This window comes from Jatropha curcas, chromosome 6, assembly GCF_041381405.1.
Source record: "Jatropha curcas cultivar XTBG-Jc1 chromosome 6, XTBG_Jcur_1.0, whole genome shotgun sequence".
NCBI lineage: Eukaryota > Viridiplantae > Streptophyta > Magnoliopsida > Malpighiales > Euphorbiaceae > Jatropha > Jatropha curcas.
The window spans coordinates 5,779,015-5,798,872 of NC_143156.1; the positions used below are offsets into that span (position 1 = coordinate 5,779,015).

Below are 19,858 nucleotides of genomic sequence, written 5' to 3' on the forward strand. Positions count from 1 at the left end.
TCCGCAGGCTGGGGTGACTGAACCAGTGGACCATATTGTTCCAGAATCTGAAGAGTTAAATGTTGCTCTGCAGGCTGAGGTGACTGAACTAGTGGACCATATTGTTCCAGAATCTGAACAAGTAGATGTGACACCAAAAGCTGAGGTGAAACAACCTGCTAATTCAACAATGGAGGTGACCCAAGAAATAATTGGATCTGCTGGTCACAGTGATAGGCTGCAAAGTCATACTGATATTGTAGACCAGGTAACTCCAGTCAAACAAGCTGCCAAAATTCAGCTGGAAGTATCTGAAAATGATGGGACTTCGGCTGAAACTGAGTCCACAATTGCAGAGAACGTACATAAAAGCTCAGATTCAGATGTAGACCAGACGGCTCCAATCCAACAAGCCGCTGAAGTTCAGCTGGAAGTCTGCGGAACTGATAGGAGTTTGGCTGAAACTGAGCCAACTGTTGCAGACAACAAACATGAAAGCTTAAATTCAGATGCTGCAATAAATCCACAAAGTACAGAATCAGCAGGGTTAATGATGGGAATTTCCTTGCTTGTGTTGAGTCTAATATCAGTTGCTGCATACATTTATATGAAGAATAGAACATCCACCGAGCCAAATGCTGCAATCACAGTGAATCAAGTGCAATTAACCAAGAAACTTGATCACAGTCCCTTATCAGTGACCACAGGACACACATTGCAGGAAAGGACTCCACCATCAGCAAATTGGCAGACAGAAGTTGAAACAATTGGAGAGTCTTGTCCATCAGAAATGAGCAGTTTCCAGTACAGCTTATCATCTTTTAGCAAGCAAGCACAGAGCAGAACAAGTGAAGCTTGTAGCAAAGAAAGGAAGCCAAACAGAAATACCAGAAGGGAGTCCCTAGCTTCATCTGAGTACTCCACAGAGTCGCCTTCTTATGGCAGTTTCACTACATATGAAAAAATTTCCAAGCAAGTCAGTCTATATAATATATATACATATATTAATACACCAGCATTTTTTACCATATCCAATTATTTATTTATTTATAATCTTTCTTGTGTTGCTGACTTCTTTATTGTTTTTGGTTTTGAAGGGAAATGCTGCTGAAGTGATGTTTACTCCGGTTAGACGGTCTAGCAGAATCAGAAACCAAGTCACTTCTCCGTGACACATTTCTCTCAATTGTGTAGTTTTATTGTGATTGAACCAAATTTTAGATTCTTAACTTGTAGTTTTCTTCATTATTTGTAGTTTGAACAGCTTCTCAGTTAGACTGACTCCACGCAGTTAATCATTAGCTTTCTGTTACTAATGTAGTTCTAATTATTATTAGTTCAATCTACTTTGAATTCTGCCTTTCTGTGATTCTTTTGCATTGAATTTTGCTTTATAGTGTCTGAAGCTCCAAATCATCAGATCCGTTTTTTGTTCATAGCAAATTATAATTCTTTAGCAAAATTTCAGTTAATATATATGCTAAATAAACAAAATCATTTTCCTTGTTTGAAAGAGATGTGAGACTGTTGCTACTTGCTATGCACTTACCGAGGATCGAACTTGTATTCTCATCCTTACTGGGATTAAAGTCGCTAACCATCTCACTAACACCAGCTTGTTGGTGTACATGAGATAATGTTAATAGTGAGATTCCTAATAGTAATATTAATCATTGATCACCTCAATTTAAATGTATACCATTGATCTAATTAGCAACAACACCTATAAAAAGGAGTACTTAGATAACTAATTTTTAAAATAGAAAATATTAAAAATATATTACATTTTTTAATTACATTTCTAATCCGATTTAATAATACCATGAAAAATATTTTCTAAATTAATTGTTGAAATCTTTTAACATTGCATTATCCCAAAGAAAATCTTTGAACATTTGGGCTTGGGTAAGTTCATTACCCGATCCAGCCCACTGATACAGCTACGCGTCAATATGTGGAGGAGAAAAATTCTGGCCATATTTATTTATTTATTTATTTTGGACAAAAAATTTCAGGTGGTTATAATAATACATACAAAAAAAAAAAAAAAAAAAAAAAAGCAAACTGGGATTTTCAGCCTTATAAAGAAAGCCATGGAAATGAAACCTCAAAGCTTCTTGAATTTACCAAAACAGAAAAATACAGCTTTATTCTTGTATTCCATGGCCTTGAATTTCAGTACAGCCGCTTCTCCTTCTTCAACTACTCACTTTCTAATAATACCAAAACATAACAATAATCTTTTCAAGCTCTACTCTTCTTGTAGAAAATTATTAGTGTTTTCCAAATCAGAGAGTGCCGAAAGTACTGGAGTAACAGAGCAAGATCTTCCTTCTTCGTTTTCTGGTATGCTTATTAAAAATTTTCAATTCAAAGCTTAAGAAATTTAAATTTAATGGCTTTTAAATCTTATTTTATATTTTCTTTCTAAAAGGGTCAATATCTTCTACTCGGACACAGCTAGATCTCTTGGATCAACTCACATCCACAACCCCTTCAACAGCTGACACCACTGGTATGTTAATGGATATTTCTTGAATTTAGCATAATAGCTATTTGCAGAAACAAGAAAGCACTGAAATACGAAAATTTTTGGTGATCAGGTTATGAAAGTGATGGCAGTTCCCGTAGACTTACAATAAGGGAGCAGCTTGTGAAATTAGTAGGAGAAAGAGATGATGATGAAAATTTCAGCATTCCATTAGGTAAAAATCTGAAGAAGGTTAGTCCAAAGTTCTTAACCATTTCACAGAAAAGAAACATTAGAAGACAAGCTTATTTGAATGAAGTTTCTCAAAGGAATGATTCAGTTTTCTTTGCAACTATTGGAGCTTTCGTAATTCTTCCACCTATTGTCATTTTAGGAATTGCTATCTTAACTGGTTATGTGCAGCTTTTTCCATGATATTTATGTATATATATACTTAATCATGACCGTTGTAGAGAAATTCTATACTACTCCAACTTGATGTTCTCAGTTTTTGCTTAGCTAATATACTTAATATCATAGTTAGAATAGAACTATAAAGTTACATAAAACTCATTTATAAAATTACAACATCCAAATGGGTCTTATAAGATGTAACTTTTAATTGCAAGTTTCCTCTGCCCAACAAGAAATTGTAGCATCTGTTAGACCATGAAATGAAAGAAAATCTGCCATGGTAATACAGAAATTTCATCCATATATATGGTTTAAAAAGAAAACATACCAATGATGTAAGGAAAGAGCAAGACAGAAGACGGCATCCCAAGTTCAATAAAGGATAGCAAGTTGCAATTCCAACTCAGCCGCAGTTTGCTCTGCGTTTTGCTTTAACCGGAATACCAGCGTTAGGACCGATGTGGCGGAGTAATATCAAAAATTAAAATAATTTTTTATAACATCGTTCAAAAATAATAAAATTATATAACAAATTGATCGTAAAATACATTATAAGATTGTATTTCATTGAGATAAAAATATGTTTTTATAAGTATATTGCGAAGCCTTTCACCAATGTAGATATGTCAAAAAGGTTAGCATTTCGGGTTTGACACGGTTTCATCTAACATGCGACATAATTATGGTCAATACAAATAAGATATAAAAATTAGGCGGATTACATGAACATGACACATGTAACCCTCCTAATATCATAAGTTGGAAATGTAAAAAAAAAAAAAAAAGTTGTATGTATATATTATGTTTGAAAAATTAATTGTTGGTCCCGCTGATTCTATTTTGGTTTTTTAATTTTAAATTTTTAATAATTTATGAAACTTTTAGAAATATAAAACACTTTTATCTTCTTACAACTTTCCTAAATAATTATTATTTCCTCACACTTTTTCAGAGACTTATACTTAATTTCCATATAATGCAAACTAATATATATATATATATATATATATATATATATATATATATTTTTTTTTTTTTGACTTCAATTTTAAATAGTTACTTACTACAACATCCTTAACCTCTTCCTCTTTCTCCTTCCCTCATTCTCAATCTCTTCGTCCTCCTCGTCCCGGTCATTCTCCTTAATGTACCGGCGACCATCATTGCTCCCGGTCATTCTCCTTAATGTACCAGCGACCATCATTGTCAGCAGTCAATGGATGTACACCACATTTGATGATATGAAAATCTGGCATCCTGCTCCCGTCGTTATCTATGGCATAGAATTTGAAGGAGGCCTGCCTCAAATGATATTTGGACATAAATACATTTGACTCGTACCAAAAGACAACGTGTTCTGATTGGAGGGTAATGCCATCTTTGTTAGAGAAATATTGCCTCAACTGGTATTTGGACTTGGCAGTAAATACATCAGGAGAGTCACCGTATTCAGTAATAAACCGGCAATCACATTGAAGGTCCGAAAGTGGAGTATTATTGCCTTGGCATGAAACAACAGCGGAAAAAGCGCAACCCAGCATCTTAGGACTGTAACCTGCCTCGAGCGACAATGATAATGAAGATCCAGTACTTTGATAGGTGAACCAATTTGGGACTTCAGTTCCAGGTTTGCACAACCTAACTTCACATAGATCTTCGCAATCAGATGGATGTTCCTCATCATCAAATTCCTGAACAAAAAGAAAAAAAATATATATATATAACACAATTGAGAAGGGTAGGGAGAGAGGGAGAGAGAGAGAGGAAGGGAGAGTAGAGAGCTGATGAGACAAAAATGCTTTTATACTTCGCATTTTTAGATATGCTTCATTTACAATTTTATTGCACGCATTTGGAACCAGATTGAAGCAATTAGCAAAGTTGAACAACCCTATAAAATCTCCATACCCTTTGTCACCTTCGGTGAATAACATTGGTAATGATTCAAGAGAACTGCAGCTAGGCATATCCACAAGTTCTAACCCAGATGGAAGCTGTGGCACACGTTGAAGGTTCTTGCAATTACTTAAATTAAGTATAGTCAGGTTAGTAAGTCAGTTTGTGAAAGAACTCTCAAATGCTATTATATTTTTTCCTATATTTAGTATACAGCAGAAGCAGATAATTTATACAAGAATTACATCGAAATTCCTACGTACTGAGCTGCACCTTAAACTGAAAGATTACAAAAATTCTTGTAATCTTGTATAAATTCTCTGCTTCTACTGTATACTAAACATAGGAAAAAACACAATAGCATTTGATACTTTTCGAACCATAAATCATATTCAGGATTAGGAACAGGAATAGTAGACCCAACATTGGTGATAGTATTTGGTGGTGCTGGTTTAGAACCATCAATGAAGCCATGAAGTTTCTGGTAATTAAGCAAAGGAGTGAATTGCATTTTTCCATGCAAGATAGTTTTTGGTGTTTAATTTGATAGAGAATGAATGTGAAGAGGTATGAGAAGAGGACATAGAATTGAAAGGGATGTTAATGGTAGATGTAGTGTTAGAGGAAGACATAATTGATAACTAATGAATGGTTTTAGCTCTGATACCATGAAAGAACTCTCAAATGCTATTGTATTTTTTCCTATGTTTAGTATACAGCAGAAGCAGAGAATTTTATCTATATAAAATTGTTTCCCATTCTATTGGACTTCTGTTATATAAACAAGAGCCTAAAACTCTAAGAGCTAATGGATGGCGCCAAGCATATTCTGTTGCCCTTTTTGATAGCTTCATAAACCCATCAATGGGATGATTTTGTTTAAAGGCATCTTGGCTGAAGAGTTGAAGAGCTTCATCATCAGTTAAATTTTTAACCTCATATATAAACTCTTCTCCACATGCACTTCTAACCAACTGCCTTTTTCTGCTTGTTAGATAATTCTACTTCCTGCACCGTACCAATTACACTGTCCAATTAGCTGCGTTAATTGGCGTTCATCATTCGCATCATCAAGGACAATGAGAACCTTTCTTTTCCGAATCCTTCTGAAAATGAAAGACTGTGAAACAAGGGGCTGTCGTATCTTCAATTTGTCATCCTCTAATATTTCACGAAGTATTTGATCTCGTACATCAGTATACCATCTATCTATCTATATATATATATATATATATATATGAAAGCAGAAACAAGAGAAGATTCAACGCTCTCTCTGATCAACTTTCTATTTTTCTTTTTTTAGGAATTTTTGAAATTTTTATGCGTTGTAATTTAATATTTTCCTATAAATTATCTATATTAAATTATTTAAATTGTTGAATTATATATATATAAAATAATAATAATTATCCATGGTATTTGAGTTGTATTTAAATACAGCTGCAACAAAATTTATCCAATGTTTGAATTGTATTTAAATATGACTAGATCAAATACGTTCTATTGCTGTTTATCTTATCTTTGTAGCTAGCTAGGATTTTCTATTGTTCTGCATTACCTTGGTTTAATCCATTATTTAATATTTTTTAGCAGGAAGTGGTAAAGAAGATGATGTCAGCTTATCTCAATGGATGCGTCTTCTCTTCATCTCCTTTAAAACACGAGTGAGTTGATTTTACGGATTTTTGAAATTTTATTTTATTTTCAAATAAGTTTTGTTGAAGGTAGCAGGGGTTGACAGGTTGATGATTGGCCGTGGGAGTGAGATCTTAATCAAGGTGGTTGCCTCTTGCTACTAATTGAAATTACTTTTCACTAAATCAATTCCTCTCTTTCGTCAATTGCTGGGTTGTAAGTTGGCCCAAACACATGCAAACACGACGTAGTGTTTCACTACAGTTAATTTTTTATATTTAGATTTAATATTTCTTTTTGTAACAGACACTATTTTATGTCAAATAAAAAATTTTAAATACAAATTTTTTAAAAATTTATTTTTTTATAATAAACTAAAGCTAAGAAAATTTTTATTATTTTTTTGATAAAATTATTATCTCAAGTAAAAAAATATTAAAAGAATAAAAATAAATAAATAAATAAAATTTTAAATAATAAAATATCTTTATATTATATGTAATATAATTTATTGTTTTATAATTAAAGAATTATTTATCTTTTCATTTCATTGGTTTTGAAATTTAATAGTTTCTAATGATATTTTGTTTTTGATAAAAATTTTTAAATAAAAAATAAATATATATAAATAATCTTTTTATATTTTATAAGCCAAAGATAATAAAATTTTCATTTTCTAATTTTATTTATTTTTTATAATAGGATTATAAACTTAAACATCAAACCAGTTTAAAAATTCAATTGCACATTCTATTTTCTTATAAAGAGATATTGGTATATTAGTTATTCCTTAAAATTTCTTATTTCTTATAATGAATAAAAATATTATTTTTATTTGTCCAAAAATAGAATAACATAAAATATAATACAAATGAAAGCATTTAAAAGAAATTAATAATAAAATGACTTTTAGAAACGGAATTAAAGTCCGTTTCCGAATTCCATTTCTAATCCGTTTCTGCATCCGTTTCAACTGTTGATACAAAAATTTCCTTAAATATTATTAGATCCGTTTCTAAGAACTGTTTCTAATCCGCTGCTTATCGGGTTCTACATTTGGTGCCTCAATTTTCTGCGAAATTTAGAAACGGAATGTTTCTAAATTATCTGTTGCTAGATCCGTTTCCAATCCGTTTCTTAATCTAATATAATATCTTGAACCCTATTCCATTGCTAATCCGTTTCTAAAGCCCGTTGCTATTCTGCAATTTTCTTGTAGTGAAATGTTTTCAGTGATATAACAAAATAGTTTTCAATGATGTTTTTAGCTAATTCAGCCAATTCCTTGTCAAGTATAACCTCTATATCCAGAGTTTGTCAATTCGTTGATTATTTGACAGTTAGTTGACCCTATAACATGCCAACTCACATTTATGTTGCAATTATTTGGTCATTCATCCTCACTTTTAGAATATTTACATTGAAAGGTTGCTTTATTGAGACAATCTTCTTCCCATCCAATCGCAAACTTGAAAAAGTTTAGTACAATTACACAATTAACGAATTCTTGATGGAACCTCAATAAGCAACTCTCAGAAAGTATTTACAAATTAAAAAACTCTCATAAAGTATTTACTTCATCCATGAGATTAAACTCTCGACTTTAAGAAAAAAAATTACTCATTCCAAAACTTATTGATTCAATAAATTATTTTTTGATAAAATGGAATGGTTAAATCACAGTAAAAAACATGAACTTTGATGTGATGTTTTTGGCTAATTCAGCCAATTCCTTGTCAATTATAACCTCCGTGTGAATTACACCTCTATCCAGAATTTGTCAATTACAGCTTCTATCCAGAGTTTGTTAATTTTGTTGATTATTTGACCGTTAGTTGACCCCATAATAGGCCAACTCACATTCATGTTGCAATTTTTCGGTCATTCATCCTCACTTTTAGAATTTCTACATTGAAAAATTGCGTTATTGAGATAATTTTCTTCCCATCCAATCACAAGCTTGAAAAAATTTGGTACAATTACACAATTAACGGATTCTTGATGAAACTTCAACAAGCAACTCGTAGTCAATAACCTCAACAAGCAACTCGTTGTCAATAATCCCAAGGTTTGCCAAGTAGATTTCTTTGCTTCCAGAGTTGCATCACTCAATTGCACCCAATCGGACTCTAGACAGAGACGACAATTGATAATAAAAAATAAATATATAATATTGATTAAAAGAATTAAAAATGTTGACCAAATATTGAAAAAAAAAACCCAAAAATTCAAGCTTTTTTTAAGTGATTAAGCAAAAAAAAAAAAAGTTTGTTTTGTTAACAATTAAGGGACTACTACCGTAAAACTGTTAATTCATATTTTTGTGGCACTCGATTAATATGAACTAATAGTACATTCCCTTGATTGTTAATGGAATAAAACAAATTCCTTTTTGTAAAAAAAATTCACTGGCCTTAAAAGTGAAAAAAAATATGTGGATGGCAAAGAAGCTTGATCAGTAATTGCACTTGATTGAATCATTTTGCTCGAGTTGTACATGCAAGATGATTTGGTGCAGCAAACAAATGCATCAATTCAATTTCAAGTTTCAGTCTCAGTTTTTTCTCCAGAAGCAAGCCAACTCTTAAAATAAAAGTTTCATAATATTATTAAATACTTTTCATTTGATAAACAAAATTTTATTTACAAGCCTACATTTTTTAATTCATTGAAATTCATTGAAGGTCTTTCTAAACTGAAATAATACTGCGAGTACCCAAAAAAGAGTAATCTTCCCCTTAACTTAGAGATGGCCATATTACGGTTCCGGGAACCCGAACCGTCGGTTCGAACCGGTCCGGAACCGGTGAGAACCGGAACCGGGCCGAACCGGAAAATTCCGGTTCGGTTCCGATTCCAAATTTTCTGGAACCGGAACCGGCGGTTCCAGAGAACCGGTCGGAACCGGACTGGAACCGCCGGTTCTCCGGCCGGTTAGAACCGCCGGTTCGAACCGGTTCGAACCGGCAGTTCTAGCCAAACTGTCAGGTTTTTTTTTTTAAAAAAATTTTGTTGTGAAATTTGTTTAAGTTTTTAAAAGAATAAATTTAATTGAAGTATTTTTTTAATTTTTTAGTTGTATCTTTTAATTTTTTATGTTCAAATATTTTTTTTTTTTAAACCGGTCTTCAAAATTTAAAATTATGTTCAAACTTTTTTAAACAAAAAATAAATTCAGTTGAAAATTTTTTTAAAAAAAAATAATTATGTTCAAGTCTTTAAAAAAAATAAATTTAATTGAAGTATTTTTTTAATTTTTTAGGTGTATTTTTTAATTTTTTATGTTCAAATAATTTTTTTTTTTTAAACCGGTCTTCAAAATTTAAAATTTAAAACTATGCGATTTGCCGGAAAACCGATCGGAACCGTCGGTTTTATAACCGGATCGGAACCGGAACCGGAACCGGAACCGGACGGTTCCAAACCGGAACCGGAACTGGACCTTTTCGGTTCGGTTCCGGTTCCAGTTTTTCCGGAACCGTGGCCAAGCCTACCTTAACTTATCAAATTGGTGAAAACAATTATAGTCGGAAGGATTCTTCTCACTCCTCACATAAGTGAGAAGGCCAACTAGACCACCACCTGATTGACAATTACAAACTATACTTTTAAATTATTGACAAATAAAAAATATATATATAATAAGTTTAATACATACACGACATCGTGAACATTTGTAATGCACTTATACATACAAGTCCTACTAAAAAATAAGTTGAGCAAAGGGACAATTCTTACTGGTGTGGGGTGGGTGATTCAACTGGAATTTTAGTTAAGCTACAGCATAAAAATAAATAAATAAATAAAAAGTTGCCTTACAGCTTAGTTGGAGTTCCTCTGCAAAATACTTGGGCTGGCCGGCTCCCCCTAATTCCACCGCTGACTACAACATCCTCAACCTCTTCATCTTTCTCTTTTCTTCATCCTCAACCTCGTCCTCCTCACCTACCACATTACTAAAGCTAAGGTGAGGATGGACGCCACACTTAACAATCGCGTTGTAATTGCGACGATTTTTCCTATCTTTTGCGTAGAATTCAAAGACTGTCTTCTTGTTATCTAAAGGGAGCTCAATTCTCTCACTCCAAAAGACCACATGTTCTGAATGAAGGACCAAATCATTGCTTGACAGTGGACAAAAAAATTCATAACGCCGAGGTATAATCTCCTTAACCTGGAAATAACCTAGTTCTTTCACAGTCTCGTTCGTGAAAATATAGACGGTGTAACCAATACTTGATACACCATGCCAAACAGGGTCCAAAAACTTTGGATCTATAACAACACAGAGACCAAATTGCACCCTCTCTTGTTGTTTGGATGATGAAGACCAAGTCAGAGAATATCCACAGTTATTTTGATACATCATCCTTTGTGGCAGCTCATTCCCAGGGTAAAAAATGCTCTGTACCAAGAAAATCGCAGTTATTTTGATATAACCTACAGAGAACGGAAATTAGTGGTGTATATCTATATATATATATATATAGCAGATGAAGAGGGAGGAAAGGCATACCTTTCTATTCGGCGGAGGTGCGGCTAGTAAATGATCCACAAATTCATTACACTTACCCAAATCCAAATTGAAGCAATTAGAAAATGCAAATGCAACAATGTTGTCTAGTTGGAATAAGCTGGATGCTGATTTCAGACTAGTGCAATTATTTCCGTATAATTCATATAATTTCGAGAGAGATGGAAGCTCACTTGGTAAATATTTTAGTCTCTTACATTGTCTAAAACTCAAATAACGCAGCTTAGATAGTTGTTTGATGCAATCAGGTATGCTCTCGAAATTATTCCCACCTATCAGTAACCATTCCAGTGATGAATCTGAACGGCAAAGACAGCTAGGAAATTCTGATAGGCCACAAGATTCTAGCCTTATGTACCTCAATTGTCTCAACAGATTGACAGAAGACGGTAGTCCTTTGATACGAGTACCTTCAAGACCAAGCTCTGTTAGAGATTCTAAATCCCCCAATTTCTCTGGCAAACTATGGAGATTTGCACAGTTCCCTACCTGGAGAGTTTCTAATTTTCTAAGATTGCAAATGCTGTCTGGTAGTTCTATTAAACCAGAATTGGTTGCATCTAAGCCCCCTAGAGATTCCAAATTCCCTATGTTTTCTGGCAATCTCTTTAGATTTATACATCCTGTGATTTGAAAGTATATTAGAGACTTCAGATTGCAAATGCTGTCTGGGAGACTTTCAAGCATTGTAAAATCATTCAAGTACAATAAGGAAAGACGAGAGAGAGACCCAATTGATGAGGGCACCTTTTCTATTCTAGTTCGTTGCAAATGTAGCTCCTCTATGTTACACGGGAACTCTGGAAACTCTGCAAGTTTTAAGCATTCAAAGGCCCTAAATTCCTGGAGACTTTTCAAATCAAGGAGGCTTGGTAAAGTGCAAAGACTATTGCAATTCGTTAGACGCAATCGAGTAAGCTTGCTCAAATATTTTGGAGAGGGAAACTCAACCAAACTTTCACAGTAACTCAGATCTAAAAACTCAAGTTTCGCGGCTTTAGACAAGTCTGGAATTCTTATTAGCTCCTTAGAGTTACTGAGATCGACGAATTTCAAATTTCCCAGTTGCTGCAATGAAAAAGAAGTGTAAGAATAAAATCATATATCTAAGGTTCAAAAAACTACCTGCAAAGAAGCATTCTAAATCCTACCTGAACTCCACTGCAAAGTTCTTTTAGTTTGCTTTCCTGCATGCGCAGTTCGACCAGATTCTCTACATAAGAACCCAGTGGCAAAGATTTTAAAGGGAATCGATACCAGTGGAGTAACCTTAGCTCTTCTGGCAGAAAATTGAGACCTTTAGGAAGGTATAATTTGATTTTACTGTGTGAAGCATAGAACATGAGAAACTTAAGATTATACATTTTCTCAAAGGCTGTAGGTTTTAAATTTAGCTCTTTGGCAGTAGACATGTCCAATGATATGCCTTTAATTGCTTCAGTCCCCTGAAAACAAATAGCCAAAATAAGTGCAAAAAGAAATCCAAAAGGTCATTAGAATTGAAGTTTTTTCTTAAAAAGTACTAACATTTTTATAAAGCTCAAAATATATAACAATAATATTACTCAAATAAATTGATTCTTGCCTCTGCTCTTGTGAATAGGTAATATATATCCTTGGGATCCCACAGCCACCCACGCTTTCCAAACTGTTTTTCCTCGCGAACAATATCCTTGCCCATTTGCTGTAGCAAGTCATGCATATGTAACTCATTCATCGTGATGGTGATGAGAGATCTATCAACGAGACGACTTATTCCAAATTTTGAACCAGGGACATCCAATAGACTTTCAACGCGATGTTTATCTTCTCCTTTAAACATGCATGCAATAGCGAGAAAGATTTCCTTTTCATTCTCACGTAGTCCATCATAACTTATTCTCAATATATGCTTGATTTTTTCATCAAATACACCTTTTAATTGTTCCAATTCATCTACCCATACTTCTTCACTCTTGCCATACAAATTGGAACCTAAAACTTTGAGAGCCAATGGAATGCCCTGAGCATGATCAATGGCCATATTGGACAACTCAAAATATCCTGTTCTTGGAAATTTTTGCTTTAAGGCATGCTTGCAAAACAGGCAGAGAGCTTCACTTTCATTTAATTTCTCAACTTCATATATTGTGGCACCACAGTTCTTAAGCAATTGTCTATCTCTGCTTGTCATAATTATTCTACTCCCTTGACCATAATCAGCATGCTTTCCGATTAAAAGTTCTACTTGCTGCACTAAATCATCCACATCATCAAGAACTATGAGAACTTTTTTTCTTGAGAGCCTACGTCTATTGAAAAGGGACAACGTACTACGATTACTTGAATTTTCTGCCTCTAATAGATCAGAAAGAATTTCCTTTTCTACATCACACAATGTGCACTTTTCTAATCTTTCCTTAACATTTGCAACAAAACATCGGCTTGTAAAATGAGCAGAAATTCTATCAAACACTTGTCTAGCAATGGTTGTTTTGCCGATACCGCCCATCCCCCAAATTCCTATAACTCGTACATCTGGCGACCCAAGGCATAACAATGACTCAACAATCTTGACTCGTGAATCAATTCCAACTAACCCATCATCATAAGCATCATTTGGATACAAAATATTTAGTTTCTTCAAAGTATAGCCGACAATTTCCTCAATTAACTTGGAGTCAGACCTGGTTATATACATGGAAGATACGAACAATGACCCACTAAAAATATAAAAAAATAGGTAACCAAATTTATAAAGAATACTAACTAGGTTTACAGCTAAAATAAAATTAAGGAATCATATAAACATAAAATAATAAAATAACGACAATTGTACTTACTTAATGTTTTGTGAAACCAATCCTGACATTTCTGAAATTTCTCTAAGGGCTTGGCACCAACTATCAACCTTGTGCAAATAATCCGGTTCTTCTCTATGCTTAGCTATGGCATCCCCAAATTTCCCTGTCAGATTTTGAACATGGCTTGGATCTACTCGGTAAAAAACTGGTAAGACCATCTGCTCCATTGTTTTGTTGCACTCAAGTATCTTCACAAGCTCATCCAAACACCAGGGAGAATATGCATAATTTTCCGAGAAAATGACCACTGAGATATATGATTTATCAATTATTGCCAAGAGGGATGAAGAGATGTCTTCACCCCTGTCAAGTTTTTCATCCACAAAAGCAACTATTTCATTTTGACTCAAAGCTTTATGGAGGTGACTGAGAAATACATCCCGGACATCTTCACCTCTAAAATTAACGAACACATCGTACTGCTTCTCCAGTTTCTTCAGTGGGGAAGTGGAAGAAGAAGCCATAATACATTACTCTAATAAAAACAAAAAAAAAAAAAAAAAAAAAAAAGAAGAGAGAGAGAGAGAGTTTACAGATATATAGTTGGAGATAAGACTCCAAGATTTCCACTGCAATTACTCCGAAGGAAGGAGATTACACATTTAAAAGCATCAGAGCAGAAAACACAGTCGGAAAGTTGGTTAATTGCATCAATATATAATTTAATTGAATTTCACGTAATTATGTACGTGATAATTGAAAATTTATTTGTTTTTATTTTGTTAAATAAATTTAAAATTATAATAAAATTTAAAAATAAATAATAAATAATAAATAATAAATACATTATGTTTAGTTATTCTATACATTATAAAAATAAATAATAATAAAAATAACTAATAGGCCCTTCCGTCCAATTTTATAACCTCCATCAGTTCAATTCAAAAAATAATGATCAAACGAGAGAGATTAAAATTTTATACCTAATGTACCCTTAAGAATTATCCCATCCCCACCTCAGTCTCTCATCTCTCCTTAATCTCCGTCACTCTCAAAACCATAACTATTATTTTTCAGACAAAGTATTTCTCAATGTCAAAAAGTAAAGAAAGTTGCTCTAAGGACCGTAATTTTTGACTTAGCACCACGCTCTCCAGTGGGGTCAAACTGTTCCCCCCAAAAATGGTAAGTTCGGGACACTTTCCTGTTTTTTTTTTTTTTTTTTTTTTTAAAGCAAAGCAACATCACGTTGCATTATAACCACAAAAAGGAAACAAGCACTGCAGGATAGTATCCCAAAGCTGCAAACGAGCGTAAGAATACGATACCAGAGCTAATGAACCAGCATTTATATTTATTTGTCTATGAATCCATCTAATGATTATATCAGGCTTAAAAGTTAAAAAAAATCTTGCAATCATTTAAAATAACACCAGATACAGTATAAATTATTCGAGTTCAAAAGGTATAAAATATCTTGACAATCAGTATAAATGCATCCCGCTAAAGCTGATGATCTTGAAGCCAAAGAAGTGAGGTTCCTCTTGAACTCTGTTTTTCCTGCTCGGTGCATTGTTTCAACTTTATTTGTTTCAAATAAGGGGGTTTAAAGTCAAAATTTGGAAAATTTTTTATTTCCTTGGTTATTTGAGAAGGTTCAGCCACATCTTCCAAATGGGAACGGCTATAAAGACTTCTTTAGGCAAAGTAAGGAAATTATTACTATTTAGTATTTACAACATGAAATTTTTACAAAATATTGAAATTTGAGTTTATTATTTTGTAAGTCAGCAATTTCAAAAAAAAAATCACTGTTACAAAATACATAAAAACATTACAAAATGTTAATAACAAAAGTTATAATTTTTTAATTCATCAACATTTAAAAAAAACAACTACTTTCTAGAAAATTTACAAAAATAATAGTAACTAGAACTATTATTTTGTAATCCGACAATTTTATAATAAAAAAAATCATTTTACAAATTTCTTAGAAATTTTACAAAATATTGGTAATTAGAGCTATTATTTTATATACCACCAACTGTTACAGAAAATAATCACCATTTACTATATATTAAGAAGCATTACAAGATACTGACAGTTTTACAAAAAATAAACACCTTTTACAAAGTATAAAGCATTATAAAAATTCGGTAATTTGACTTATTATTTTGTAATTTGGTAACTCTATAAAATACAACCAATTTTTACAAACTATTAGAAAGTATTATAAAATATTGACAATTGGAGCTATTATTTATAATCCGACAACTTTACCAAAAATATTTTTTACAAATTATTAAGAATTAGTTGAAGGCCCACGGTTTATACGGGTTGGTTGTTTTATGCTGTACATTATATTTTATAAATTATATTTAGTATATTACTAAAAGATATATTTCCTCTTGCATTATTAAATTATTATATTATAAAAATTATAATACCATTATTTATTTCAAATAATTATAAAATTTAACTAATATGTCTAGATAATTCTAGACAGATAATTTAAACAATTTAAGCCGTATATTATTATAGATAAATAGACAAATACTATTTATAAATTTAATTATGACAAAGCATAAAAAATACAGAAAATAAATAAAATTTTAAATATTAATATATAATAATTCTAAATAAAAAATATTTAGTTTAATTTAATATAAAGACTTAAATAGATTAAAAATAGAAAAGTTTATACAAAAGAAAGTCTTAACTATTTATCTATGTATATTTTATTTTAAAAAAACTTAAATTTGAAATTTTAAAATTTTTGAAGGCCTAATTAATTTTTAAGTTTTAATTATATATGATAATAAAATTAAAAAAATCAATCTCCAGTTAAATAGTAAAAAATAAAGAGAATTTATTAATAATTTCTTAAAGAAAATAACAAAATAGAATTCTTTTACTTATGAATACTAAATAATAAACAAATAATTATACGAGAGTCATAAACAAATAATTATATTATTACAAAATAATGTTAATCGGAGATATTATTTTGTTATCTAACAACTTTACAAAAAATAATAGTTTTACAAAATATTAAAAAATAATAAATAGTTATCTTTTATAAAATATGAAGAAATATGACATAATATTGATGAAAATATTATTATTTTGTAAAAATTATTTTAAAAATAATTATCTTTTATAGAATATTTTAAATTATTATAAATTATTATGCGTTTAAAAATTTAATTGTCTTAATTCTCATTCATCGCGTTATAGAAAATGTCATTCCCAAAACGCAGTTAGGGTTAGACTTTAGTAATAATTTAATATCAAATGTGTACAAACAAAACAACCCAAATTTCCACTTCTCTTTTCCTCCCTTAGCTACTTTCCACCGTCCAAACATCAGCTTGCTCATCTTCTTTTGTACGCAAAGATTTACTCATTACTTGTTGACTGCGCCCTTATTATTGTAGCGATACTTTTAAATTTTCTTCTGAATCTCGGTTAATTGAATTTCTTACTCCAGAAATTATACGTGCCCCATAACCACAGTAAAATATGGTGAAAGGACAAATAGTAATATTCTGTTAGTGGGCGATGTAATGATGCAACGTGTTGATGATGTCATGATTATTAAATTTCATGCCAATTTTATGTTAGCAACTAGTTATATGGCAAAAAGTCCATTGATTATCACCGAGTTAGCTGCCATATCATAAAAATTGGATTCCACTAATTTGTCACGTCAACAACTGGAGACATCTAATTGTAATATTTTATAAATTTAGACATTCAATCATTGTTGTTCTTCGTTGAGACATCAAAATAGAAAAGACATAGAAAGTTCAAACACTAATAATATAATTATCCTTTAAAAAATTAATACTAATGGAGTAATCTTAGCTAACGGGAAAGAAAATGAACGCCTTGAGGAAGGAATAATTTGATTTCACTGCAGAATGAAGCAGAGAACTTGACAAACTTAAGATAATACATCCTCTAAAGGTAATTTAATTTTAATTAGTTATTGATTTGTCTATTTAAATATAAATTTTTTAGTTAATATATTTAAATATAAAACTTTATATGCAATTATATTGTAGCAAAATATGATTAAAGTTTTTTATTTTAAATAATATATCATTTTATATACTATTTCTTTTTTAAATATGATAAGATTATAATAAATATATGATAATAATATAATTAAGTATACCAAATGAGACCAAGGATTACACAAGTACTATTTACAATTGACATTGATTATATTATTTTATTACTAAAATTTCTTATTACGTTTGATTAGTGTAAATAAATAAATAATATTTTTTACAATAAATATATTTTATTAAGGGTAAGTTGATAACATATTATTTTATATACTATAAATATATTAAATTAACTATATATTGAGAATACTAATTAAGAAGTTTTGTTCCATTCTAATTAGGAATTACTGAATTAGAGTCCTACTGTAGAAAAACTTTGTCCTATCATATATATATATATAGTTTAAATTACTTTTGGTATCAAGAATTTGTTTATTTTTTTTATCAATAATTTTTGGTTTTGCTATCAAGAATATGTTCTTATTGTCTTAATAATTATTTTATATGTAACTGTATATGCTACATAATTACATTTTTTTTAATACTTTTGTGGGAACGACGGTATGAAAGACTAAACTGATATTCAACGTGATGATTATGGCAAAAATAATGAAGTATTAGAATGTTAGTCACAAGAATGGATTATTAAGAAAATAATATTAGTTGATTTTAAGATAAATATTATATTTTTATTATCTATTTATTTTTATATTTTATTTTAGAAAATATTTATTACCTTCTCTAACATTCAAACTCTAAATTCAAGAAAATAAATAGTTGAATAAAATTATATATCAAGCTAGCTAATGGATTTAATTATTTATAATATTGAATGTTCAAAATATTAATAAAACAAAAATCGGTTAAAAATAAGGTAAAATATTCATAATATTAATTAATGATTTCATTATAATATATCAGTTTAGATACACTTAGGTTTCATATTGACACGCCCTAGTTGTTGCTAATAATAGTTCCAGCTCGAATTTCACCGACTCCCATAAATTATATATTAAATTAAGAAAAATATCATAAGAACTATGAATTTGATTGTTAATTTTACATTTAATTAACTATTTGGCCAAATTTAACCTTAAACCATAACTCCAAAAACCCTAGCTATGACTTGGCTCAAATCGTTCCATGAAACTTAAAACTAATTGAGGAAAATGGTGAATTAACAAGAGATTTATAGATATACAAAAGTTAAAATATAAGTGAGAACAACGAGTAACATATAATAAAAAAATATGAATGAGAACAACGAGTAACATATAATAAAAAAATATGAATGAGAACAACGAGTAACATATAATAAAAAAAATATGTATGTGTAAATGTAAAAATTATCAAGACAAGCAGTTATTAAATCAAATAAATTTACTATCAAAAAATATAAAAAATTAATAATAAATTCTGATAAATAAAATTAGATTTTAAAAAATAATAGTATTATATAACATAAAAAAATAAAAAACTAATTTTCAATTAAAAAAACAAGTATAAACACGTGTTGCACATGTTGAAAAAAAAACTAATATTATATAATGTATAATATTAAATATGATAATATATACATAAAGTGATAATATTACATATTATATAGTAATACAATATAATATGATAATGCTATTTGATGGATACTAAATAAAATATATATTAACTATAATAAGAAAATAATATTTTTAAGAATTTTAGTGTTATTGGTTGAAAAAATAAAATTGATTTAATTTTGCGTAGTTATATTATATTAAATAATATACATATTAAATATGGTCAGTACATAATATATTTAATTATTAATTTTAATAAATTTTTAATTTGGTTATAATTATTTTCTATAAATAACTTATCATACAAAAAATAAATGTAACTTATTAGTTTATTGAGGAATATATTATAAGATTTATTAGTTGATATGAATAGAAAATAAAACTCACCAGGAATATATTGTAACCTTGTATATTCTTCAACTTCAATCTAAGTAATCCAATTTAGAATTAAACCTAACTCCCTTGATGTGCACTCTAATAAGGTTAACTTTTTTTGGAGATAATATTAATATTTCATTAAA

General features: G+C 30.4%; 4 protein-coding genes across 8 annotated transcripts; 2 read left to right on the forward strand and 2 right to left on the reverse strand.

The window, feature by feature from the left end:
• Position 1: 1 nt before the first annotated feature.
• LOC149495396 (uncharacterized) lies at positions 2 to 1,348 on the forward strand (the record flags this gene model as incomplete). The annotated part of the gene is made up of 2 exons (XM_089723159.1): positions 2 to 955; positions 1,077 to 1,348. Coding segments are annotated over 2 exons (1,029 nt in total), but the record flags the coding sequence as incomplete, so codon positions are not given.
• Positions 1,349 to 2,020: 672 nt separating this feature from the next.
• On the forward strand, positions 2,021 to 6,749 carry LOC105634517 (myosin-G heavy chain-like protein). Of its 4 annotated transcripts, none has more exons than XM_089722588.1 (5): positions 2,021 to 2,325; positions 2,414 to 2,494; positions 2,583 to 2,701; positions 6,350 to 6,423; positions 6,501 to 6,749. In XM_089722588.1, the coding sequence occupies exons 1-5, from the start codon at positions 2,073 to 2,075 to the stop codon at positions 6,556 to 6,558; spliced, it is 585 nt and encodes a 194-aa protein (XP_089578714.1). In that variant the 5' UTR covers positions 2,021 to 2,072; the 3' UTR covers positions 6,559 to 6,749. The 4 variants fall into 4 exon arrangements, with proteins under 4 accessions (XP_089578714.1, XP_089578715.1, XP_089578712.1 ...); XM_089722589.1 differs by having other exon boundaries at positions 6,353 to 6,423; XM_089722586.1 differs by lacking the exons at positions 6,350 to 6,423; positions 6,501 to 6,749 and adding an exon at positions 5,755 to 5,951.
• LOC149495397 (disease resistance protein RPS4B-like) lies at positions 4,024 to 5,270 on the reverse strand. Its single transcript, XM_089722556.1, has 3 exons — positions 5,140 to 5,270; positions 4,699 to 4,888; positions 4,024 to 4,554 (listed from the first exon to the last, which is right to left on the reverse strand). Exons 1-3 carry the CDS (start codon positions 5,268 to 5,270, stop codon positions 4,024 to 4,026), a joined length of 852 nt encoding a protein of 283 aa, XP_089578682.1.
• Positions 6,750 to 9,980: 3,231 nt separating the features above from the next.
• Positions 9,981 to 14,410, reverse strand: LOC105634545 (disease resistance-like protein DSC1). Of its 2 annotated transcripts, none has more exons than XM_037640811.2 (5): positions 13,751 to 14,405; positions 12,514 to 13,594; positions 12,080 to 12,373; positions 10,911 to 11,996; positions 9,981 to 10,799 (listed from the first exon to the last, which is right to left on the reverse strand). In XM_037640811.2, exons 1-5 carry the CDS (start codon positions 14,233 to 14,235, stop codon positions 10,278 to 10,280), a joined length of 3,468 nt encoding a protein of 1,155 aa, XP_037496739.2. In that variant the 5' UTR covers positions 14,236 to 14,405; the 3' UTR covers positions 9,981 to 10,277. The 2 variants fall into 2 exon arrangements, with proteins under 2 accessions (XP_037496739.2, XP_089578705.1); XM_089722579.1 differs by lacking the exon at positions 9,981 to 10,799 and having other exon boundaries at positions 11,409 to 11,551; positions 11,676 to 11,996; positions 13,751 to 14,410.
• Between the last annotated feature and the right edge of the window lie 5,448 nt (positions 14,411 to 19,858).

Bases quoted from the DNA above. Each gene is read 5' to 3' on its own strand.
- LOC105634517 (XM_089722586.1), top strand. From the start codon at position 2,073: ATGGAAATGAAACCTCAAAGCTTCTTGAATTTACCAAAACAGAAAAAT. The intron at 2,326-2,413 runs GTATGCTTATTA...TCTTTCTAAAAG, and splicing joins TCTTCCTTCTTCGTTTTCTG to GGTCAATATCTTCTACTCGG. The intron at 2,495-2,582 runs GTATGTTAATGG...TTTGGTGATCAG, and splicing joins TTCAACAGCTGACACCACTG to GTTATGAAAGTGATGGCAGT.
- LOC149495397 (XM_089722556.1), bottom strand. From the start codon at position 5,270: ATGCAATTCACTCCTTTGCTTAATTACCAGAAACTTCATGGCTTCATT. The intron at 4,889-5,139 runs GTTCGAAAAGTA...ACTTAATTTAAG, and splicing joins AATCCTGAATATGATTTATG to TAATTGCAAGAACCTTCAAC. The intron at 4,555-4,698 runs GTAAATGAAGCA...CTTTTTGTTCAG, and splicing joins CAAATGCGTGCAATAAAATT to GAATTTGATGATGAGGAACA.
- LOC105634545 (XM_037640811.2), bottom strand. From the start codon at position 14,235: ATGGCTTCTTCTTCCACTTCCCCACTGAAGAAACTGGAGAAGCAGTAC. The intron at 13,595-13,750 runs GTAAGTACAATT...GTATATAACCAG, and splicing joins TTGGTTTCACAAAACATTAA to GTCTGACTCCAAGTTAATTG. The intron at 12,374-12,513 runs GCAAGAATCAAT...ATTTGTTTTCAG, and splicing joins ACCTATTCACAAGAGCAGAG to GGGACTGAAGCAATTAAAGG.